The sequence below is a fragment of the Ovis aries genome, chromosome 21 (assembly GCF_016772045.2).
Source record: "Ovis aries strain OAR_USU_Benz2616 breed Rambouillet chromosome 21, ARS-UI_Ramb_v3.0, whole genome shotgun sequence".
NCBI classification, from domain to species: Eukaryota; Metazoa; Chordata; class Mammalia; order Artiodactyla; family Bovidae; genus Ovis; species Ovis aries.
This window is the reverse complement of record NC_056074.1, coordinates 36,967,563-36,992,267: the sequence shown is the minus strand read 5'-3', so window position 1 is coordinate 36,992,267 and position 24,705 is coordinate 36,967,563. Positions and strand designations below refer to the sequence as shown.

Sequence of the window (24,705 nt, the reverse complement as noted above, 5' to 3'; positions counted from 1 at the left end):
AGTCACCTAACTGCTCTGGGGCTTGGCTGCCCTAAGGGGATTGGATCTGTGAGGTTCTGCTTTAAGGTGTCACAGGGAGCTCCGGGCTCTGAAGTGGCATCAGGGGATCCAGGAGTAAGCCTGGATGGCCTAGGGGATCCAGGGTCGAGAGCAGGTGGAAAGGGTACAACCGTCTCTGTCACCTCCTTCTGGAAGCCCTCCATGATTTACCTACCTCCACCTTCAACAGGTGGAGATAGCTTTCCTGCCATTAATCAGCCCACACTGGTCCGTGGGGCTCAGACGCTCAAGAGAGTCCTGCTTGTCCTAGACTGTCCTCACATCTGCAAGGGATTTGTGCCCAACAGGGTGGGGGAAGGGAAGCAAAATGAATTCAGCTGTGATGAGACGGGGGTGTGGTGATGTTGTTGCCAGAATCTGTGCCGATTGCATGAGGGCAGGCTGGTGGCGTGCCCAGCACACAATAGGCTCTCTTATATATGCGTCGCGTCTTTGAGGTCTTGGGGTATCCGTTTCTTCTAGGACCAGACAGGCAAGTGTGCGGCACGTGCTGTGTGCCCTGCTCTGCCCCAGTCGTTGAGGGAGCCCTCCATCCTCTCAGTCCTTTGCCGGCTCCCAGTGGAGACATCCAGGCTGGGCTGGGCGGGCAGTCCTAGAGCTGTGGCTGGGAGAGGCTTGGCCTGGCCCACCTGCCTCAGGTGTTCTGAGCTCCCTGCTGACCATCCCGAAGCTGTCCCTGCCCTCCTCCTCCTCCTCCCTGCTCCCTGCCAAGTACACACCTGCCTCCCCCTTCCCAGAGTGGTGCTGGCCCACCCCCTCCTACCCCAGGGTCCCTCTTGCCTCAGCTCTCTGCCTTCCTCTGTCCCATCTATGACACTTCTCACTTCTTTTGCAGCCCTCCCGTCCTGGCCCTCAGCTCCTCTGCCACTCATCCCCTCACCCAGGCTCAGGGCTGCAGCTGCTTCCTCTGCGCTGGTGCCGCCCCTCAGCCACCACTTCCCAAATGCCTCAGCTCCCCCCTTTCCTTCCCTGAAAGACCCCCTCCCAGTTCCTCTTTCCCGTCCTGGGCACCCCTGTTGTCATTCACCTCGTCCTTGGTGTTTAATTATATTAATTACTGTTAATTTTTTTGTCCCCCTCTCCAGCCCCTGGGCCTCCACTGATCTCCTCCCCACTGCCCAGAAGTCTTTCATCTCTGAGTGTCCCCTTTGCGTGTCCCCTCCTAGCCTGCAGCCTGCCTGGCTAGAACAGCAGCCTTGGGTGGAACCCCCCCACCACTACCACCATCTCCAGCACCACTCAGGCACTGGTTCCAACTTCCTCAAAACCTGACTGCATCCCGCCTCACTTCTCCGAAACCACCATTCATCCCCTTTCCTCCCGTCCTGACTCTTCTGGGTGACAGTTCACATGACTCACTGGTGCCTGGGCTCTGGGTTCAGTACCCCCGTTGCCGCTTCCTTGCTGTGTGTGTCCAGCCAGCTCACCGTCCCTCTCTGAGCCTCGGGTACCTCGTCGTTCACCCGAACTGGGGAGAGCCTCTCGCCGTGGCAGCATCGTAAGTTCACACATGGAGACACAGAATAGTGGGCTGGCATGGACGTGAGCAGGAGCTTGGGAATCTGATCTGGGTCTGGAGCTGAAGACTTGGCCAACACATGAGACCTTTCCTGGGACCCCCTGGGCCCCTGGACGGGAGTCCCTTGGCTGTCAGCCTTAGTGTCCTCAGAGCAGGGTTCCTAACTGGGCCACTCTTCCCTGGGTCGGGATTCCTGCAGACCAGAGATGCTGCAGCCACGCTGGATCCTGGGCTTGGGGGTCCCAGACAGAAGGCAAGGGTCCCAACTCTCTCCCTCCCCTGGTTTTCAGCGCTTCCCTCGCTGACTCCTCCCCTGCTTGTTTAAATGAACCCACTGTGCCCTGTTAGTTTTTAACTCACAGAGGTGACCTGGGCACTGGTGGGCAGAGAGAGGGAGGGCAGAAGGACCGCATGGCGGGCCGGCCCGGTGGGGCTTGCTGGGTGACTGGGACCATAGCCTCTAGGGTTGCTCCTCATGTGGCCATTTTTTTTTCCTGGTTGGGGATGAAAGCCCTGCTGGCCCCCTAGGGGTGGCCTGGGGGCTGAGGATTGCAGTTACTGCTCCCCCTTCCCGCCTCTATTGCCTGTACGCTTCCTGGGGAAGTGACCCAGCGGGGCCTTTCCTGTATGAACTCCCTGGTCTCTAGGCTGCGGAGCTGGCGTGGGGATGGGGGATGTTGGCTGCCCCTACCTACCCCGACCTTGACTCATTATCTCCCTTCCCAGTGGCCCTTGCGGCGTGTCCTGGACACTGAATTCTGTTTCTGCAGGAATGGGGGCTGAGAAGGTTTGAGAAGGCCGTGGGCCTGGACTGGGGGCAGAGAGGCGGGGCAGACGGACTGAAGTGGTAACCTGTGCTGTCCAAGGAGTGAGCTCCCCACCCCCACAGGGGCTCGCACCTGAGCTTTTGGCCTTCCCGTGCCGAAGTGTATGGATGATAGCGGATTCTGGCTTGGGTAGACCTGAGGGGTTTGGGGTCCCTCCTTCATCTGAACTTTGAGTCACAGGAGCTGGCCCCCGGCCCCAAGTGTGAGGGGGAGGGTCTGCAGACTCCAGTGCAGAGTGGACCCCTCTCCCCTGCTGCTCCTGCACCCCTGGCCCAGGCGCAGGGAAGTTGGTGGCCATGGCGTGGTCCTGCTATCCCCACGCTTTCTGCCATGAGGATTTGCTCGTGGGCTTTTCCACTGGGGAGAGTGGGGTGGGTATCACAGATGCTCTGTCTCAGGCCTCCCTGAGACACTTTCCTCTGGCTGCAAAATAAGGGTCCATCCCCCCAGCAGCAGGGCAAGTGAACTCTTTAGGAAAATGCTGGGGGAGGGGGGCTTCTGGACACATCCCCAGCCCGTGGCCGGAGACCCAGACCACACTGGTGGATGAAGTTCAGGCCTCGTGGGAGAGGCTAGCGGCCTGTGTCCCCTCAATCTCCATTGTGCGTTCTCAGTTCTTTCTGACTCTGTGACCCCGTAGGTTATAGCCCACCAGGCTCCTCTGATTGCCCAGGCAAGAATACTGGAGTGGGTTGCCATTTCCTTCTCTTTGTCCCCCAGGCAGGGGGTATGGGTGTGGCAGGGTGATCCTTGCTGTGGGGCTAGGTGTCTTGAGACCTGAGATCATGCCCTGTGCCCTGTGCCGTCCCTACAAGTCACCCCCTGCCCTTGGCCTATCGTTCTTGCTCATTCTAGTGTAGTGGGCAGCCCTGAGGTGGGGTCCCCAGGCAAGCCTGAGTGATTATGGCCATCCTCTCAACTGAGGAAGTGGGGCTGGGCCCCAGGTCTCCAGGCTCCCCGCCACGGGTGCATCCTCAGGGTCTGGGGTTCCAGGTGCAGGACACAGCCTGGGCAGGGATGGTGAGGGCAGTGGGGTGCCTGACAAACGTGGGTGCAGACAGCCCCACTGTTTCCCTGGGAACATGGCCAGTGACTTCCTCACTAGATTCTCGGTGAGCCCCCTGCAGGTTTTATCCCCATCCCACAGGCAAGGAAGCAGGTTGAAAGAATTTCAGTGACTTTCCCAGGGGCTCGTGTGGACCCCAGGTCAGAGCCTGGCGTGGACCCGGCCATGCCCAACCACCCTATGCGCTCAGCCACAGCTCCCCAAGTCCTGGATTCCCTTCTGGGAGGTAGTTTGGGCTAAAAATGAGTCAGCTGTCTCTGTCACAGCCAAGGTGGAGTCTCCTGGCTGCCTGGGGGCCCAGTGGCCCTTGATCCCTGAGCAGATACATGTTTGTGCCGCCCACTCCCCACCCTCCTGTCCGCTGTGGCTGGATAGCTTTGGGCCTAGGCTGAAGACCTAGCTGTCTGTCCCACGATGCCCCCGACTAGCTGTGTGACCCTGGGTAAGTCCCATCATCTCTCTGAGCATCTGTCCCACAACTATAGAATGGGGACAATACAACGAATGCTATCAAGAGTTTTAAATGAGATAACATGGGCGGAGCACCCCTTGATAAGCCCCCTGGGTGCAGCTCCCAGCCTGGGGCCTCCATAGCACTGCCACAGCCCATTTAAGCTTCCTGGACCCCCTTGCCAATGAGAACCACCCCCCCCACACACACACAAGGGTACTAGGAGAGACCCCATCTGGCATAAACACTGTTGGTGGAGTGGTGGGTGTGCATCCCCACTTTATTCATCAAAGCCCCCTGTCCCTAGAAGGCAGGACCCAGAGCCAGGAATCTTGGGGCCAGTTCCAGCATATGGCAGGCCAGCCTGGGCAGCTGGAGGAGGCCATGTGGAGGGATGGGAACGGGCTCATTGCTAGGGTCCCTGGGTGCCTGGTGTTCCTAAGGGGAAACTGAGGCTTGGGGGCTGCCTAGTAATTGTCCCAGGGTCCAGGAGACAGACCCCAGCCTTGCCTTACTTCTCTGCAGTCCTGAGTTTTTATGACCCTGGGCCTTCCTCTCTCCTGTGTGGGCCCCTCTTGGCCTCCTTCCCCTGCACTTCCCCACTGCTATCAGCAGCCCAGCCCCCCACCCTCAGCCCCGTCAGGGCCGCTCAGAAGCTGCTGGCTCAGGCACCGCCAGCTTGTGCTGAGTGAGCAAGTCCAGAGGTGCTGTCTTGGCACAAACCGCCACTGTCGGGGCCTCTCCTTCCCTTCGTCCTCAGGGTCTGCTGCGAAGGGGCAGTGTGGAAGGGAGGGGAGGGGGGCTGCAGGGGTCAGAGGCTGGTGGCCTCCACCTCCCACTGCCTCTAAGGTCTTCAGCTTCAGGGAGAGGAGGGTCCTGAGGGTGGCAGTGGGGGAGAGCAGAGGGAGGGGGCTGTTTGCCTGAGGTCACAAGGCAGACCAAGCGGAGAGCTGGGAGTGCCCTCTACACCGTCCAGAAGGCAGGAAGTGGGGCTGCCGTTCCCAAGCCATTTGCACAATCTTCCTGTCTTGGCCCTGCCTGCCCTGGCTGGGTCCTTCGTCTGTGGTCCACTCTAAATGGGACTGAATCTGCATAAAATTTGTATGAGTGCTAGCAATGAAGGCAGTTCCCACTTAAAGGTCTCGTGTGCTGGGCGGATCCATTCAGAGTGTCCCTTGGAGACTCAAGGAGATCCAGCCAGTCCATTCTGAAGGAAATCAGTCCTGAATATTCATTGGAAGGACTGATGCTGAAGCTGAAACTCCAATACTTTGGCCACCTGATGCGAAGAACTGACTCCTTGGAAAAGCCCCTGATGCTGGGAAAGATTGAAGGCAGGAGGAGAAGGGGACGACAGAGGATGAGGTGGTTGGATGGCATCACCGACTCGATGGGCATGAGTTTGAGCAAGCTCTGAGAGTTGGTGATGGACAGGGAAGCCTGGCGTGCTGTTGTCCACGGGGTCTCAAAGAGTCAGACACGACTGAGCGACTGAACTGAACTGATCCATTCAGTGCCCTTGAGGTAGGGCCACTGGGATTGTCCCAGTTTTGTAGGAGAAGCTCAGGCTGTCAACATGGATGCATTTATAGTTGTCTGCTGGGAAAACGAGTACTTGCTGTGTGCTGAGCGCTTATGTAGTCTTGGGCTGGAGGGGGTGGTTGATAAAGGTGAATAAGTCCTGTCCTTGTCCCTAGGAGACCCTATGCCTTGTCATTCTGCCCTTGTGACCACCCCAATGATGGCCCATTTTACAGATGGGGAGACTGAGGCCCAGGGTTGCAGGTGCATTGCCCACGGCTGGTCCCTGGACTCAGTTCTCCAGGCCTCAGGACCCAACCCTGTATCTGCTCTTTGCCTTGTAGCCAGCCTCACCCGGACGAGGGCCACCCACCGCCCCTTGAAGCTGTCCCAGTCCCCTGGAAGAGCGTGGGACCCTACAAAAGCCACAGGGAGTCCCTGGGAGGCCTACCGGAGACCCCTGCAGGGGAGGAGGCCCAAGGTGAGGAGGGCCCTGCAGCCACCCAGCTGGACGTGTCGCGCCTGCGCAGCTCTTCCATGGAGATCCGAGAGAAGGGCTCGGAGTTCCTGAAGGAGGAGCTGCACAAAGCCCAGAAGGTGGGCACTGAGGGCGGGGCGAGACACGAGGTGGGGGTGGGGTGGGGCACACAAGGGGGGTGGGCTGGGGTGCGGTGGGGTGGGGGGAGACAAGGGTCCGGCCTGGGAGCCGCAGGCTCTCACCCAACACCCAGAGACGTCACCCTCCTGTCAAGACCACCTGCATGCCAGGCCTGTGCTGAGTGTGAGGGAGGGCAGTGCCTGTGACTTTTAAATGACGTCCCTGAAAACTGGTCCCAAGTTCTAACAAACTGACAGCTGGGGTTCAAAGAGGAAGCAAGCTCGGGCCCCTAGGCCTGTGTGAGATGCCCCCCAGGCACGGCGCCTCGTTTCCCCAGGAGCTGAAACTCAAGGATGAGGAGTGTGAGCGGCTGTCCAAGGTGCGGGAACAGCTGGAGCAGGAGCTGGAGGAGCTGACAGCCAGTCTGTTTGAGGTGCGGGCCCAGGGCCCAGTGGGGAGTGGGTCTGCTGGGCATCCATCGCACCCCCCGACTCATGCAGAGCCTGCCCTCTTCCCAGGAAGCCCACAGGATGGTGCGAGACGCCAACATGAAGCAGGCAGCGTCAGAAAAGCAGCTGAAGGAGGCCCGGGGCAAGGTGAGGCCCTCCTCAGCCCGGACCTCCTGCCCACCTTCCCAGCCCTGCATGCGCTGGCCTTTGAGACCTAATCGGACCCTGGCGTGACCTGGGGGGCCAGCAGGGATGGGCCAGCAGAGGCCCAGCAGGGAGAGGCAGAGGTCTGAGACAATCCTGCTAAAATGTGCCAACTGGTATGGGAGCCCAGCGATCCGGGCCTCTAGTTGATCTTCCAATGGATCATGGAGACCTTCTCAGGGGCTGGGAAGATCCTGTTAGCCCGTAATTTCTTTTCCCCCCTCCCATACCCCCTTTACACAGCAGCAACATCAGCAACATCAGTCCGGCTGTTTGAGTAGCTTTATCCCTGGGACAAGTAGCTTTATCCCTTGGAACCTGTTTGCCCATCTGCAAAAGTGTAAGGGCCAGGCTTGTTTCTGACTCCTGGGGACCCATCAGTGGGAGGCCCAGCTGACTCCCAGACGTGTGCACCTCAAGAGTCCTGGTTTTGAGGACGACCTTCGCCAGACTGTATCTTCTCTTTGAGCCTCAGTTTCCCCATCGGTGGTGGCCCCGATGGTAAAGAATCTGCTTGCAACGCAGGAGACCTGGGTTCAGTCCCTGGGTCAGGAAGATGCCCTGGAGAAGGAAATGGCAACCCGCTCCAGTATTCTTTCCTGGAGAATTTCATGGACAGGGGAGCCTGGCGGGCTACAGTCCTTGGGGACATGAAGAATCAGATACGACTGTGCAACTAACACTTTCACTTTACTTTCCCTGTCTGTAAAATGGGTATCTCAGCCCCTACCTCAGAGGCTGTTCCAAGGGTCACGGGTGGCTAGGTTAGGTGCTGGTCACAGTTCTGAGCTGGGGTATTGCAGCCGGGATGGTGTCAGCCTTGAGCTAACATTACGGCCGTCTCTTCCTGGCCAGATTGACATGCTGCAGGCAGAGGTGACAGCCTTGAAGACACTGGTCATCACGTCCACACCAGCCTCTCCCAACCGCGAGCTCCACCCGCAGCTGCTCAGCCCCACCAAGGCTGGACCTCGCAAGGGCCACTTGCGCCATAAGAGCACCAGCAGCGCCCTCTGCCCCGCGGTGTGCCCCGTTGCGGGGCACATCCTCACCCCGGACAAGGAGGGCAAAGAGGTGAGGGTCATCGGGCGGGCAGTGGGTGTGGTAAAGGGAGCCAGCGCCCCCTGTCAGGCAGACAGCAGTGCCCAGTGGGGACCCGCCTGCCCCCCACCGTGGGACCAGGAGCCTGTCCTGCCCTCTCTGGGCTTCTGTGTCCTCTGGTCATGAGGGCCGAGTGAGTTCCTTGTGGTATGAGGTGTCTGACCCTCAGGAGGGCACAGGGGGTCCCTGTCCAGGCGGGACAGTGGCTGTGATGTCCTTGGTTGTGGGTCTTGGGCACCTTAGTCTCCTCGCGTAAATGCAGATTCCTGGGGCCACAGGAGCTCAGCTCCGGGCTGCACCCAGCAAACGCCCTGCATGCCCACGAGGACGGTAGTGGGATTCGGGTTCCTGGGGTCTCTGAAGCCCAGGTGGCCCCAGCTCTGTCCTGCCCCAGGCCTCTGGAGAGGAGGCCCAGGCCAAGCCTCTCCACCCACTTCTGAGCTCTCAGCTGCTGACTGGCCTCTAACGTCTCCTTCCTCTGTCTTTCTCTGTGCATCTGTCTGTCTGTCTGTCTTGCTGGCCCAGCCGGGGCTGCCTCCCCTCCTCTCCCTGCTCCTCTGCGTGGTCCCCAGCAAGGCGGCTCACCTCACCTACGAGCCGGCCTGGCAGCTCCCGCCTGGGGAGCTGCCCGTGGGCCTCACCTCTGCTACTTCCCTCTCCTTTTCCCGACAGGTAATGGCTCTGGAGAGGGGCCGGCCCCCCCCCCCCCCCCTCCCCACCCCCTCCCAGTGTCTCACTCTGCATGTGCCCCGGGGCAGCCGGCAAGTTGTGCATGTTCCGTCTGTGTGCACACACCTGTGTGTGCCGTGGGTCCCAGCTGGTCCCCACGTATACTGGTGGGTACCTGCAGGGTCACGAATCTTCAACTGTCCCTCCTCAAGGAGGCAGCGAGGGTCTTCAGGGTGAGACCCCAGAGTGAGAGAAAGTCGCTCAGTTGTGTCCGACTCTTTGCAACCCCATGCTATACAGTCCATGGAATTTTCCAGGCCAGAATCCCTGGAGTGGGTAGCCTTTCCCTTCTCCAGGGGGATCTTCCCAACCCAGGGATTGAACTCAGGTCTCCTGCAGTGCAGGTGGATTCTTTACCAGCTGAGCCACAAGGGAAGCGCAAGTCCCTGGGCCCACGTCTGGTTCTCTAGTGCCAGGAAACTAAAAACACACCTGGAAGTGAAACTTGGGAGTTCGATTCTCAATCCTGCAGTGCAAAGGGAAGGGAAGAGTTCCCTAGGACTTGGCTCCCCTGCATAGCCTCAGGCCCAGTGGGCCCTGAGCTTCATCCTCCCTGGCTTCCCACCTCCTTGGGCCCTGCCTGTCTCTGCCACGCTGGCCACCCACTCAGCGTCCTGACCCCCACCCGGCTCTCCCTGCCCCCACAGGTGGACACGACCCTGTTTGCAGAGTTCCAGGCCTGGAGGGAATCGCCTACCCTGGACAAGACCTCCCCATTTCTGGAAAGGGTGTACCGGGAGGATGTGGGCCCCTGCCTGGACTTCACCATGCAGGAGGTGAGGTGGGCAGAGGGCGGCCTGCTGGAGGGCCCGGCCCCGTGGCTGGAGGCCAGCCCCTCACTGCTTCCTTCCGCCTCCCTGCTCCGCCGCAGCTCTCGGCCCTAGTCCGGGCCGCCGTGGAGGACAACACACTCACCATCGAGCCTGTGGCTTCGCAAACCCTGCCCACAGTGAAGGTGGCTGCTGTTGACTGTGGTCACACAAAGTAAGCTTAGTGCCCTGCACCCTTCCTGCCCCCTGGGAAAGGCCCGTGTAGCTTTGGGCTGCCATCAAGGGGGTGGCCGGGGAGGGCTGAACCTCAGGGCTGCCTGCTGGGTCCTGCTGGGGGACCCCAGGATGGGCAGGGCCACCTGACCAGAGAGGGACCGTGGCTGCCCCCACATAAGGCGAGGAGGCATCTGTGGCCGAGATGCCGCCTCTAGTTCTAGAGCTGGGGTCTCCCCCTCCTGACTGGCCTGACCGGCTTCCCTCTCTACTCCCTCTCTCCTGCAGTGGGTTCCGGGCCCCGATTGACACGTAAGTGATGTCATTTGTTGACTCCACCTCCTGACAATGACCTAAGGGCCCTGGGATCTGGTCCTCCTTGCTTCTTAGCTGGCATTGGGCAGGGGCAACATCAGAGCTAAGCTGCCAGCATGGAGCGAGGGCAGGCGCTGGAGCCTGAGAGGGAGGCCCACAGTGGGAGCCTTGTCACAGAAGGGAACACTTGAGCCAGGTTTTGAAGGATGAATAAGTTTGCCAAGCAGGGAAGCGAGCTTCCCTGATGACTCCAGAGGGTTAAAGAATCTGCCTGCAATGCAGGAGATGTGGGTTCAATCCCTGGGTCAGGAAGATCCCCAGGAGAAGGAGATGGTTACCCATCTCCAGTATTCTTGCCTGGAGAATTCTGTGGACTGAGGAGCCTGGCAGGCTACGATCCATGGGTTTGCAAAGAGTCAGATATGACTGAGCGCTAAGCATGTACGCATGCAAGCAGGGAAGGGCCTTTGAGACAGAGGTAACAGAATGAGTGAAGGTATGAGAAGCTGGAATATTAATGGAAAACACCATTGGGCAGATAGTCACAGAGTCGGGGCTCAGGCCATAGAGCGCATATGGGGCCAGTGTGTGAAGGGCCTCAAATGAGGTTTGGGCTTTAACCCACTAAAGCCAGCATTTCACAGATCATCAATTAACATTGCCTGAAAAGAGGATTCCCTGTTTGGATCCTGGAGGCAACCAAGGTTCTGCTAAGTCCTGCAGCCAAGGTTCTGCTAAGTCCTGCAGCCAAGGAGCCTATTTAACTAACCTCCCTTTACTTGGGATTCTCCATAACGGTTTCCTGGGCAGTAGGGAATGGTAGGGGGCTAGATGTGGGTTTGGGCAGTAGCCCTTGGCTGTCACATGGAGAAGAAGGGCAGAGATGAGGCAGAGAGCTGTTGGAATGAGTGAAGGCATCCAGGCCAAAGGTCCTACTGGCAGGACCTAGGACTTGGTGACCTAAGTGGAAGAGAGAGAAGACTCCTGCTTAGTTGGAGGAAGGGGAGACTGGGTCTCAGGGTTCCAAGAAAGAGGGGGGTGCGCATTTTTAGGGGCTGCAGAGGATGGAGCTTTGGTATACCTGGCCTGCAGTTGACTAACCCCTCCTGTCCAACAGGGGTGAGGTGAGGGGGTCAGAGATGGGGTCCAGCTTGGCTTAAAAGTCTCATCCAGGGACTTCTGGGATTGCCCCCCTCCTTGTCTGGGCTCCAGCCTCCTCGGGAAGCTGGGGCTTGGGGAGAGGATGCCAGCCTCCACTCTGACGTGTCTGCCCGCCCTCTCCTTGTGCCTTCTCTGGCTGCTGCTGCTTCCCTGTGTGGTCTGGGTGGGCGAGCCCCAGCCATCCCCACGGCCCCCTCTGCTTCTTCACAGAACATGTGCCCTGAGTGGGCTGGCCTGCGCCTGTCGTCACCGAATCCGGCTTGGGGACTCTGAGAGCCACTACTACATCTCACCATCCTCCCGGGCCAGGGTGAGTCATCCAGTGGGAGAGTGACCTGGTTCCTTAGGGGCTCCCTGAGCTGGGCCTCTGAACCCCAGGCTGCACAACCTACAATCTACAGATCAGGGCACAGGCTCAGAGAGGTGCGGAGACTGACGGGCCACACAGCCAAGCCAGGTGTATTTGTTTGCTGCTGCTGTGTAACAAGTTACCATAAACTTAGTGGAGTATCTGTTTATTATCTCACAGACTCCCTGGGTCAGGAGTCCAGGCACAGCTTAGGGTCTCTGCTCAGGGTCTCACGGGTTGTAGGCAGTGTGTCAGCAGCTGCGTCCTTTCTAGAGATCCTGGCTTTCTTCTGAGTTCGTATGCTGTTGGCAAAAGTCAGTTCCTTGTGGTTGAAGGACTAAGGTAGCCATTTTCTTGCTTCTTGAAAAGTAATCATGGGCGTGATACCCATCACCTCTGTCATTCAATGTAACCTAATTAAGGGAGTGTGATTAGTATGATTAATCACTCTAGTGACACTAGAGTTTAGGTGAAAGTTCCATGCTCCTGACCCCTGGCTCTAGCCCCCGGCTTTGGAGAAAGAAGGTTCTGAGGCTTGTCTGACAGTCAGCCATGGGCACCGACAGGCCTCCAGGAATCCCAGCTTCTGCCCTCACCTGCCGGGTGACCCAGGATGAGGTCACTGAGCTGGGATGAGGGTGGGATTGGTGGACCCCAGATAGTGAGGAAGACTGGGAAGAACAAAAGTGTGGGAAACTCTGAAGGTTGGTGTAAAGGTGACACAGTGTGGAAGGCCCTCTTGGAGGAGCCATCTCCTTCCCTTGACCTTCTAGAGGTGCCTCCTGGGACTAAAGTAGGCTGTTTGCCATCATCGGGCAGTGGGCCACTCAGCCTAGACCTCAGATCGCCCCATCCTGGATCCGGTCTCTTTCTGCTGCAGCCTTCACCCTCTGCATCTGTGTCCAGAGTCTTGTTCAGTGGCCGTGGGCTCCCTCTGTGCTTTTTTGGCCACACCCCGTGGCTTGCAGGATCTTAGTTCCCCAACCAGGGATGGAACCCAGGCCCCCTGCAGTGGAAGCACTGTCTTAACCACTGGACCATCGGGGAAATCCCCTCTTTGTTCTTTCTGATCCCAAACCAGGAGATCCATACCAGATGCTCCCAGGCCTACAAAATTACGTCTAGAATATCGGTTCTCCCAGGCCTGTGTGTCTGCTGTGTTGGCCAGAGCTGGAGTGGGAAAGGAGAAGGGTGTGAAGTTTTAGGATGTGGTCCCCACCCTGAGGAGACCAAGGAGTGTGGAATCCATAGGAAGAAGAGAGTTCTGTCTCCAAATCACGGCCCTGGGGAGAGAGGACCACTGCTCTCCTCCCCTCCCTACTCAGGGGTCCACTGGTGGGGCCCACTGGTCACTAGGGAACTCCATGGCCTGGGATTCAAGCTCCTGTGGCCCGCCCCACCCCATCCTGTGCAGCCCTCCCAGGCAGCGCCTTGGCCACCCTGGGTTAAATCCCCTGACCTGGCCTCTCTCCCACCTCCCTGCCTTTGCCAGGGCCACCAACCCAGAGCACCGACTCTGTCCTCTTGGCAAGGGCTCTTGTGTGTCTGAGGGTCCAGCAGGAGCATCACCCCTCCCACAACTTTCTCCACTCCCCAGGTGGTGGGCCCCCCTCACCCCGACTTGATGTCCCTCCCACAAAGCACTGGATATTCAGTAGAGGCAGTTGTGAGCACAACTGCCAGCTGTCTTCCACCCTGTCTTCGGTTGGGTTCCCTAGAAGCAGAGCCCAAGATGGAGAGTGGGTGCAATTCTCAGGAGGTGAGGGAGGGAGGCAGAAGCGGGGACAGGCAAAGGTGAGGCCTCCGCTGGAGTCTGCCTTCATCGCTCTGCAGCCCAGAGTGGGTTCTACTCTGAGGCAAGGCCGTGGCCTTTTATATTCCACACACCAGTCATTGGCCCAGCTTTGTGAGGGTACTGGGGTGCAGGGGGGTATTAGCCAAAACTCTCAGCTGTGGGGAGGTGGAACCCCAGCCTGGGGGAGGGGGCCTGGGCAAGGCACCAACAGCACCCTCTCCAGGGTTTGAGTCTTTGTGACCAGGATCAGATCTGAGCCAGTCCAGGGTCCCCAGTGCCCCGCAGAGGGCCTGGCATGGAGCAGCCTTAGGCAAAGCTGGGGGTCTCAGGCCGGGATCCAGGGCAGCCAGGTGGGCAGCTTCTGATTCCTCATCTTTCCTGGCATCACGCATGGCACCTCCTAAGGACTAGATGCCCCGGGGCCTCCAGCATCCAGACCTAGCAAGCCCCTCAAGGGAGCCTGGATTCTTGGCAGCCTGCCGGGTTTCATCTTCCAGCTCAGCTGCTTCTTAGCTCCGTGGCCTCCGCAGTTGTTGTCGGGTCGTTCTCGCAGCCTCCACTCCCCCGATGTGTGGAATGGGAATGGTAGGCACGTCGGCCTCTTCGGATCCGCGCACTCGATTACACTATAGTTGCCGGCATCGTTTTTTATTAGGAGGAATAGTATTGCTCCTGTTAACTGTAACGTTAGAGCCCAGCGGTAATCTGACTCTGCCAGGACGTGGGACTTCCTAGTGTGGTCTCCGATCTCTCCTGGCTTTCGTGGCGGGCACCGAGAGGTTCACACCCTGTGCGTTCTGCCCATAGATCACGGCCGTGTGCAACTTCTTCACCTACATCCGCTACATCCAGCAAGGCCTGGTGCGGCAGGACGGTGAGCGCCCCCTAGTGGCCGATCGGGGTGGCGCCCGGGAGCGGCGGCGCGGGGCGGGGCGGGTCAGCCGTGGCCGGGGCCAACCCCAGCACTTTGCTGCCCTCCTCGGAGGGAGGAGTCAGCGAGAGGGGAAGGTTGTGAATTAGCAAAGGGCTCCTCGGAGCGTCTGTTGCTACGCCCTATGGAGAGAGGAAGAGCGGAAGGAGCTTCCTGGGAGTTGCCTCACCAGGAAAACCAGTCGGAGGCCCCTGCATACCTGGATCCCGCTGCTTTGTCCTTTGCAGAAACCTCTCCCAACCCCCGGGGCCTGAACGAACACCATCCCTGTTACTGGCCTGGCTTCCGAGACCCTACACGGTGGGGCCTCCCCTGTGAATCAGCTCCCCGCCGCGTGGCCTCCAAGTGGCGGCTGAACACAGGCTCGCCCCACCTCCCTCTATAGTCCCTCCCCCACCCTTGTCCGACAAGTCCCCTGCCCACCCGTTGTGTCCCCTGCCCCCATTCTGCCAGGCCAGGGGATAGGCCCTGCTCAGGGTGGCTGGAGAGCATTTGCAGCCTGTCTGAGTGTGTGACAGTGTGTGCGTGCATGTCCGTGTCAGGCTATGAAAGTGACCGTTGTCACCTTCAAGCCTCCCAGGTGTTCAGCACTCAACAGTTTGCAGGACCTCAGAGAAGAGCCTCTAAGAGGTCCGACCACTCACAGAGGTCATCTGTCCGGAAGGACTGGGGAGTCCTAGGGGTGCCTGCCAGCTGCTATACCCAAAACCATGGGGAAGGGCCAGGCCATCTGCCTGAGGTGACCCTGGGGGTCACTGAGCTGTTCACCTTCTCTCTTTACCTACAGCGGAGCCCATGTTCTGGGAGATCACGAGGCTGCGGAAGGAGATGTCACTGGCCAAGCTCGGCTTCTTCCCCCACGAGGCCTAGGGCATGGCCCAGGCCGGGAGGGCGGCTCTGAGCTGGAGATAACACCCGCCCCAAGATAGACTGACAGATGGGGTCCTGGAGCCAGCCCTGAGCCAGGAGCTGAATGGAGGAACAAATGGCCAGGCCTCGGAGGCAGCACTGAGCCGGCACCAAATGTCCAGCCCTGGACAGGACCTCAGGAGGTGACCTCCTCTCCTCCTCAGTAGTACTACAGCCACCAGGAGACTTTCAAGAAAGCACCAAAGACCAAGGAGCTGGGAGCCGTTACAAAGGGGCTCAGCCCTTGGCAGGGGACCCCTGCGGCAGCCAGCACCCCCTTGCTATCCCAGGAGCTGTTGCCTGCTGGTGCCTCGCTGGTCCCATCTCCAGGGTCTCTTCCTCACCCTTCCAGTTCGCAAGCCCTGGGCACCAGCACCCCCTAGTGGCCATGCTTCACCCCATTCCCAGATGGCCTCCCCACCGAAGGCCTAGTGGACCTGCCATCCCAGGTGCCCACAGGGCAGCAGAGTTAGGAGGGGCGGGCAGGGCTTCCCCGGCTGTCTTCCACTCCATCCTGTATCTGCCTGAGATGGATCGGGGCCCTCGTCCCCCTCCCTCCCTGCCGGCCGAGCCCTGTGCTGCAGGGAGCCCTGCCTCCACCCCTGCTGGGAGGATGGGGGCACTGTCTTCCCAGAGTCAAACACAAATGGGCCACAGGACACCCAGGCCTGTTTTCAGCTGTGCCTGGCCATTCAGACAACAGGGGCTGAGATCGCCCAGCCCTGCACGCAAGCCTGGGGTGGGGCGGGCAGGACCCGGGCCCCTCCTCACCCCACACGGTGCCGGGGAGCCAACCTGGACACATCCCTCACCATGTCCGATTTCCTCCTCTGAATGGAATGTAGCACGATCTATTTAATAAAGGATGGCTTTGTTGGTAGAGGCTGGGCAGCCACGCGCCTTCACTCCTGCGCCCTGGGGCTTGGGCCAAGCCTTGGGCATCTGAAGGAATGAAACAAAATCCTTTCCTTGCCCGCCCTCGTGCTTGGGATTAAACCCAAATCCTGAAGGGATTGCTGCAGGCAGCATCCCCGAAGTCCTCCCCAGTGTTCCGTGGGCCCGTGGGTTATTGGGGGTGGGGAAGGTGAGCCCAGCTCCCCCTCCCTGTGAGGAGGGGTCTGCTGTCAGGAGAACAGGGGAATCTGTCCTGGCCTCCCTAGGAATCCTGGGCAGATCCCTTCGAGGTCCCTCTGCCCGGTGTCACGTGGAAGCCTGGAACTCAGAGTCAAGGCATCAAGGCCTTCCTGGAGCACACAGGACGGAGGCAGGATTGATTGGTGATGTCTGCCAGCAGCACAGCAGGGGCTGTGGTCACTCTGGTTTTCCCCGCCCTGGTTAAAGGACAGTAGTAGTCGGAAGAAAGTAGGGGTGGCCTGGGCCTCTGAGGCTCCAAGTGGTCCTTGAGAGGTGTCTTGGGGTGCCTGGTCCCCTCCCTACTGGTAGGGATACGGGCCAAGGCCAGTGGGTGTCCTTCCTTGGCGGGGGGCATGGCAGCTTCTGGGTCAGTATTTACTGAGGCTGGTGATCCCTCGAGGGGACTTCTCTGAGACCTTGGGGCCACTCAGCTGGTAGGTCAAGGCTCCCCACTTTATCACTCATTTCAGCCAGTAGCCTTTTCCCTCTTGCTCTCCTGCCTCCCAGATTCTCCCTCCGCCGCAGACCCTCCTCTCCATTCCACTTGTGATTTAAATACCTTCTGTCTCCCAGCCCCTCTGGGATGTTCACCAGCTAGGCCTCCTGTCATAGACGGTCATTTATTCACTCAACAAACACTGGGCAACTCATACGCAGACACAGTTCCTGGTGCTGGGGGTACCTTGTTGGAGCTGAGACTCTCATGGGGAGGCTGGTAATGAAAATAACGCATGGAGAACATCCAACATGGCAGATGGAGGAAGTGAAGCGAGGAGGGCGATGGAGGGTGTCAGGGAAGGAGACATTACATGGAGTCTCCTATGTCCTCTCCTGCCTTCAGTCTCTGTGTCCTGGGTCAGTCCTGGGTCAGCTGGAGGACTAAGGAGGATGGAGGTCTGGACCCTGGAGCCGCCCCATGCCTGCCCGGAGTTTCTGTGCTTGCGGCCCTGCCATACCCACCACCAAGGAGACACCAGGCAACACTTCAGAGCCCTGGCAGAGATTCCCCACCCCAGACTCGCTCCGCCTGCACCTGCGGTAGCATTTCCTGGTGTCAGGCCCAGATGAGGCGAGGTCAGCCAACAGTACGCTAAGATACCTGGAGGCGCGTGTGACTCACACACTGTGGCCTCAGTATCTCAGTATTTATGAGCACTATTATGTCCTGGGGCGGGTTCCGAGCCCTTTCCATTGTGAAATGAAAATACCTCTTGCCATATTAATAAACAAGAAATGTCACAGCCATCAGCGATTTCTGACCTCCAAAGGTGAATGGGGATGCAATCCAGCGGTTGCTGCTACCCCTCACGGTGAGTGCTGAGGAGCTGGGGGAATACAAAAGCAAGGTGAACAGGCAAACAGGACTGGCCCCTGAGAGCTGCAGTGTGTATGCCAGGAATGAACTCAGTGATCCCCTTCCCTGGTGGCTCAGACGGTAAAGCAGTAAAGCATACGACGCGGGAGACCCGGGTTCAATCCCTGGGTCGGGAAGATCTCCCGGAAAAGGAAATGGCACCCCACTCCAGTATTCTTGCCTGGAAAATCCCATGGATGGAGGAGCCTGTTAGGCTACAGTCCGTGGGGTCGCAAAGAGTCGGACTCGACTGAGCGACTTCACTTTCATACATAGAATGCTGAATTCCTTAGCTTGATGCTGCTGCCGCTGCTGCTAAGTTGCTTCAGTTGTGTCCGACTCCGTGCGAGCCCATGGACGGCAGCCCACCAAGGCTCCTCTGTCCCTGGGATTCTCCAGGCAAGAATACTGGAGTGGGTTGCCATTTCCTTCTCCACCTTAACTTGATACCTGATCTTTAATGTTCAGACTGCTTGTACCCTTTGTTGCAAATTTGAATATAACCCGACTTCCACTCCTGCCTCCTTGGAGGCAGTTTTCTCGGAGCTACTGAGATGCTGTCTCCCTGGCTTGGAGTCCTAAGCATTCCCACCAAATAACTCTATTTTCAGGTTGTGACTGTATTTTTTAGTCGATTGCTGCTGCTGCTACTAAGTTGTTTCAGTTGTGTCTGACTCTGTGCGACCCCATGGACAGCAGCCCACCAGGCTCCCCTGTTCACGGGATCCCCCAGGCAAGAACATTGGAGTCGGTTGCCATTTCCTTTTCCGTTTAGTTGACAACATGAACAAATTCACTTAATGCTCAGGGCACCCCTGTGAGGTACTATGTACCCCCATTTTGCAGATGAGTTGACTGAGGCACCAAGAGGTCGCACAGGAAAAAGTGGCCCCAGATTAGGAATAAATGAGCCCTGTCCCAGAGCCGACGGCATCAGCCAGCCTCCTAGAAGCTTTCCTCTCACCACCTGCCGAGTTCCTGATGCTGCCTTAGGCCCTTCTGTGTTTTTCAGTTGTGCAGAATTAGGGTCAGGTGGTGGCAGATGGGGATTTTAATCTAGGTTTGTTTCTCACATTTACCTCCTGACAGCTGCACCTGCAGGCTTCTGGGGGCGGGGGCTCTCAGGGCTTTGAGAGTTAGGAGGGGAAGGCTAGCTGACATCAGCCACACAGGAGCTCTTCCTCTCAAGTGAACTTTCTAGATAACCCGCTCAGGTCTTGCTAAGTGCTGCTGGCACAGACAGCCACGTCCTAAAAGCCAGCACCAGCTACAGTCATTGAGCCTGAGCCTAGCCCCACCCTGGCCTCACACTATGTGTCAGATCTTACCATCTTCCGAGCCTCTCCTGTTTGATCTCGCCAGGGCTGAGGACCTGGGCAAGTCACTCCCCTCTGGGCCCCAGTTTTGAGTTGGGAATATCGGACTAAATGACCTTTGCAGCACTACCACCCCCCCCTTTTAAAAAATTTATTGTGGTTTAAAAAACAAACCGCAAAATGTACCATCCTAACCATTTCTCACTGGACAGTTCAGGAACATCAAGTATGTTCACATTGCCATGAAACAGATCTCCAGGATGATTTCACCTCACATATCTGAAACCGTGAACCCATTGAAGAACTCCCCTACCTCCACCCCTGGCCACCACCAGGCTATAACTACCTTAGTGATTTTCTCTAAGTGGAAAGTTTAGTCACTCAAGTCTTGTCTGACTCTTTGTGACCCCCATGAATTGTAGCCTACCAGGCTCTTCTGTCCACAGGATTCTCCAGGCAAGAGTACTGGAGTGGGTTGCCATTGCCTTCTCCAGAGGATCTTCCAGATCCAGGGATTGAACCCCAGTCTCCCACACTGTAGGCAGACACTTTACCATCTGAGCCACCAGGGAATCAGGCAGTGTTTTGTCTCTTGATGACTGGCTTATTCTACTTAGCATAATGTCCTCAAGGCTCACCTGCGTTGCAGCAGCCTGGGACAGGATTTCCATCCTTTTTAAGGCTAAATAATGCTCCATAGCGCTTCCCTTGTGGCTCAGATGGTAAAGCGTCTGTCTGCAATGCAGGAGATCCGGTTCGATCCCTGGGTTAGGAAATTCCCCCGGAAAAGGCAATGGCAACCCACTGCAGTATTCTTGCCTGGCAAATCCCATGGACGGAGGAGCCTGTTAGGCTACAGTCCATGGGATCACAAAGAGTCGGACATCACTTCACTTCAATGTTCCACTGTATGCAGAGACCACACTTTATCTCTCTGTTTAGCTCTGTTGAGATGACTTCCCTCATAGCTCAATTGGGAAAGAATCTGCCTGCGACTCAGGAGACCCGGGTTCGATTCCTGGGTTGGGAAGATCCCCTGGAGAAGGAAATGGCAATCCACTCCAGTGTTCTTGCCTGGAGAACCCCATGGACAGAGGAGCCTGGCAGGCTATAGTCCATGGGGTCGCAATGAGTCAGACACAACTTAGCGACTAAACCACCTAAGCCACCACCACATCTCTGTTGACTGCTGTCTTGAGCCGTTTCGACGTCTAGGCTAGCCATTAAATAATGGCTGCTATGAACCTGGGAGTACAGATATCTCTTTGAGATCCCGCTTTCACTTCCTTTGGACATTTACCCAGAGGTGGGACTGCTCGATGATATAGGGGTTCTGTTTTTGATTTATGTATTTTTAGCTGTGCTGGGTCTTCACTGCTACCCTGGCTTTCCTCTAGTTGCAGAGAGAGGGGGCTGCTCTCTAGCTGCAGTGCACAGACTGTGCATGGAGGTGGCTTCTTTGTCGCAGGGTTCTAGAGTGCGTGGGCTGAGTAGCTGTGGCTCCTGGGCGTTAGAGCGCAGGCTGAGTATTTGTGGCTCCTGTGCGTTAGAGCGCAGGCTCAGTACTTGTGGCTCCTGGGCGTTAGAGCGCAGGCTCAGTACTTGTGGCTCCTGGGCGTTAGAGCGCAGGCTCAGTAGCTGAGGCTCCTGAGCGTTAGAGCGCAGGCTCAGTACTTGTGGCTCCCGGGCGTTAGAACACAGGCTCAGTAGCTGTGGCTCCTGGGCGTTAGTGTGCAGGCTCAGTACTTGTGGCTCCTGGGCATTAGAGAGCAGGCTCAGTACTTACGGCGCACGGGCTTAGTTGCTCCACGGCATGTGGGATCTTCCCAAATCAGGGATCAAACTCTTGTCTCCTGCCTCGGATTCTTTACCACTGAACCACCAGGGAAGCCCTCTTATTTTTCATTTTTTTGAGGAACTTCCGTACTGTCTTCCATAGCAGAGGCAGCATTTTACAGTGTCACCAGCAGGGCACAAGGGTTCCAATATCTCCATATCCTTGCCAACACTTGCTTCATTGGTGTTTGTGATAATAGCCATCGTAATGGCTACGAAGTGATATCTCACTGTGATGTTTTCTTTCTTTTTTTTCAATTGTAGTTCAATTCCAGTATTGTGTTAATTACTGCTGTACAGCAAAGTGACTCATTGATGCATATATTTTTCATATTCTTTTCCATTATGATGTATCACAGGATACTGAATATAGTTCCCTTGCTGTTTATCCATTCTGTAAATACCAGTTTGCATCTACTGATCCCCAGCTCCCATTCCTCCCGTCTCCCCTGCCCCCCACCCTGGCAGTCACCAGTCTGTTCTCTCTGTTCCTGACTTTGCTTCTGTTTCATTTGTGCCATATTTCACATTCCACATGTAAGCGACGTCTTTCGGTATTTGTGCTTCTGACTGAGTGTGACAATCTCTAGTTGCATTCACGTTACTGCAAATAGCATCATTTCATTCTTTTCTATGGCTGAGGAATATTCGGACATTCAGATTGTTTCCATGTCTTGGCTGTTGTGAACGGTGCTGCTAGCAACATAGGGGTGCATGTATCTTTTTGAATTATAGTTTTGTCTGGACATATGCCCAGGAATGGAATTGCTGGATCATATGGTAAATCTATTTTTATTTTTCCGAGGAACTTCCACCGCTGTTTTCCACAGTGGCTACACATTCCACCAACAGTATAAGAGGGTTCCCTTTTCTCTTCTCTATACCCTCTCTGGCAATTGTTATTTGTAGACTTTTTAATGATGGCCATTCTGACCAGTATGAGGTGGTACCACACTGCAGTTTTGATATGCATTTCTCTGAGATCTTCCTGGTGGCTCAGATGGTAAAGTGTCTGCCTGCAATGTGGGAGACCTGGGTTCAGTTCCTGGGTCAGGAAGATCCCCTGGAAAAGGAAATGGCAATCCACTCCAGCACTCTCGACTGGAAAATCCCATGGACGGAGGAGCCTGATAGGCTACAGTCCATGGGGTAGCAAAGAATCGGACACGACTGAGCAACTTCACTTTCACTTTCTCTGAGATTAGTGATGTTGAGCATCTTTTCATATGCCTATTGGCCAATTGTGTACAGCCTTTTTTTTTTTTTTTTTTCACTAAGGTGTATTCTAAGGAGCTCTACTGAACCATCATAGTGATGCTTCCAGAGTCTTTCATGCTTTGTAGGGCCACAGCTCTTGAACAATGAATGATAACTCTTCACTGAGAAATTGTGTCTAGGGCCTAATAACCAAGCTCACCTTGGTGAGCTTGTGTGTGTGTGTTCAGTCACCAAGTCGTGTCTGACTGCAGCCTCGTGGACTGTAGCCCACCAGGCTCCTCTGTCCATGGAATTTCCCAGACAAGAATCCTGGAATCCCGTTGGCATTTCCTACTCCAGGGATTTCCTGACCCAGAGATCAAACCCACCTCTCCTGGGGTGCCTGCGTTAGCAGGTGTATTCCTTACCACTGAGCCACATGGGAAGCCTGTGGTGAGCTTTAACGCAAAGCCAAATTACAAACCTCTGACTTGGGTCCACTGCAGAACAAATTGCTGGGTTTGTGACTGCTCTTTCTGGGAGGCGCACAGCTTTTCTCAGAAATTTGCCTGACTGGGCCACCGCTGCCCCTCTGTGACTTGCCTGAGCCCTGCTGGCCTACACAAGCAGCACTCAGCTCCAGGACAGTGACTGGCGGCTCCTCAGGGGGATGGAGACTTCAGTGTGTCCAACAGGCCGTGAAGCAGCTCATGGAGAAGCCCAGCAGTGGCTCATGTGACACCACCCTCCCCCCCAAAAATGCCCCAGCCAGTCAGACCCTCCTTTGCCTTTTGTATACTTCCCCTCCCCCTGCCTCAACCCAAAGCCTTGACAGTAGCCCCATGGCAGCTCAGGAATGTCAAGTGGTACCTCTCTCTTTCCAAGTAGCCTGAGGCCTCACTGCCCTGATGGGAGTTTGGAGACAATGGAATCTCAAGATTCCCCAGGGCCTCCGACTCTAGGAAAGTTGCCAGATTCCCTGGTTTGAAGCCCAAAGAAGCCATGGAAGGTCCGGAGGCCCTCAGAAAAATGAAAGCTGTTGGTGGAGCTCCGGGGAGAAAGCACAGTTCAGGCTTTATAGCAATCGGCTTCCTGATGGTTCAGTGGTAAAGAATCCGCCTGCAAAGCAAGACACACTCTAGATCAGGAAGATCCCCTGGAGGAGGGCATGGCAACCGACTCCAGTACTCTTGCCTGGAGAATTCCATGGACAGAGGAGCCTGGTGGGCTACAGTCCACAGAGTTCCAAAGAGTCGGACCTGACTCAAGCGACTTAGCACGCACTCCAGGTGGTAAGAAGGTTCAGCTGCCCTTCTCCCCTTGCTGGGATGAAGTAGCTGGAGGCAGTGGCCTAGCCCTGAGCCCTGTTCTTGCTTTTTCTCCTAGCGGATCCTTTGTGGGCCTTCGTCTTCCTCACCTCTCTGGGCGCAGCTGGGGCAAGCGAAGGTTCTAACCCACTCAATCCCCTGCTACCTCACAGGAGCTGAGACCAGGCTAGGGCCCAGGGAGAGGGTCAGAGGTCAGTAACTGACCACTGATGGCCACTGAAGACAGGGTGGGGGCCACGCCTCTTCCATCCCTGCCCATGTGTGGATATGATGGGGCAGGGGCGTCAGCAGTCCTCTCCAGCTGCTGAGCTGCCAGCCACGCTCCTCCACCCCTACATGCACTCAGGGAGGGGACTCCAGGACGCCTCAGTAGAGACAGCTCAGGCAGCCCTCCACCATGGTCTCTACAAGCTCTTACTGGTTGTCCTGGTAACCGAATGCAGGTGCTCTGGGTAACAAGGAGAATTCAGAGGCCTCTTCAAACCCTTCTTTGGACCCTGGCCAATCTGGTTCCACAAATATTACTGAGTGATTTCCTACCAAGTGTTAAATGAAAATAAAATGCTAGCACATCAGAAAACTACAGTTAGAGTTCTCAAAGTGTGTTCCCCAAACCAGGACATTGGCATCAGCATCACCTAAGAACTTGTTAAAATGCAATTCTCTGCCCCCCAAACCAGACCTGCTGAGCCCTGCTGGGGGCGGAGCCCAGCAGTCTGTGCCTCAACACACCCTCTGGTGGTATTGATGTGGGCTCAGCGCTGATACCTGCTGTCCTGCAGCATAAACCTCAGCCCGATTTCATGCCTTGTCAGGTGTGAATTCTTAACTTTTAGAAACAGATATCTTTGTCTCTGGGGCTTGCCAGATGTCTCAGTGGTAAACAATCTGCCTGGCATGCAAGAGAAACAGGTTCGATTCCTGGGTCAGGAAGATCCCCTGGAGAAGGGCATGGTATCCTACCCCAGCATTCTTTCCTGGGAAATGCCACGGACAGAGGAGCCTGGTGGGCTACAGTCCTATGGGACTGAACAACAGTCGGACACGACTCAGCCACTAGACAAGGACAACAAAATCTTTTGTCTCTGACAAATGACAAAGTGTAGGGGAGCAACCTACACTCTGAAAAGGAATTTAAGTAAAAAATAGGGAAGTGTAGTATAAGCAGCAAGCAGCCACATCTGGTGAATGACAGTACCCCACTCCCCACTCTGGGGCCCCTGCTCTGCCCGGGTGGCCATCCCGCGGCCTCCCCACCTCTGAATCTCCGAAGGCAGAAGACCACTGACCTCCACAGACGGTCCCCCGAGGGGTGGGGGTGGTCAGGCCAGTAACAGCCCCGACCGAGAGACCTCGCTGAGCGGATGCTGGGGACCCCTGGTTCGAGAGCTCTTTACAGTCATCTCGAGGTAGTGTCCCTACCTCTAAGACCTCAGAATTTAACATTCCAGAGGGCGCGGCGGGAAGGCCATTCTTCGCAGACTCTTGTTCAGGGCCCCACCGGGCGCGGACCGGGCCCCCGAGGGCGCGGCGGACGCCGGCTGCCGGCTTCACCTTCCTGCGGCGCCGCCC

At 56.9% G+C, this 24,705-nt stretch overlaps 1 protein-coding gene and 1 long non-coding RNA gene across 8 annotated transcripts in view; one reads left to right on the top strand and one right to left on the bottom strand.

The window, feature by feature from the left end:
- RAB3IL1 (RAB3A interacting protein like 1) overlaps positions 1–15,848 on the top strand; it is a 26,210-nt gene extending 10,362 nt beyond the window's left edge. For 3 of the 7 annotated variants that reach the window (XM_060404304.1, XM_042237705.2, XM_015103143.4), the window contains exons 2-11: positions 5,789–6,041; positions 6,380–6,475; positions 6,561–6,638; positions 7,551–7,769; positions 9,173–9,301; positions 9,397–9,509; positions 9,797–9,820; positions 11,195–11,294; positions 13,936–14,002; positions 14,847–15,848. In XM_060404304.1, the coding sequence (XP_060260287.1) occupies positions 5,982–6,041; positions 6,380–6,475; positions 6,561–6,638; positions 7,551–7,769; positions 9,173–9,301; positions 9,397–9,509; positions 9,797–9,820; positions 11,195–11,294; positions 13,936–14,002; positions 14,847–14,929 (969 nt within the window). In that variant the 5' untranslated portion in view covers positions 5,789–5,981 and the 3' untranslated portion in view covers positions 14,930–15,848. Of the gene's footprint in view, positions 1–1,364; positions 1,559–5,111; positions 5,448–5,788; positions 6,042–6,379; positions 6,476–6,560; positions 6,639–7,550; positions 7,770–9,172; positions 9,302–9,396; positions 9,510–9,796; positions 9,821–11,194; positions 11,295–13,935; positions 14,003–14,846 lie in introns of those variants that run through there. The other 4 variants (XM_042237706.2, XM_027959542.3, XM_027959543.3 and 1 more) reach the window with 3 other exon arrangements.
- LOC132658371 (uncharacterized) lies at positions 15,553–24,705 on the bottom strand. The gene is made up of 2 exons (XR_009597943.1): positions 24,423–24,705; positions 15,553–22,924 (listed from the first exon to the last, which is right to left on the bottom strand). It is a non-coding gene; the product is annotated as an uncharacterized LOC132658371 (long non-coding RNA).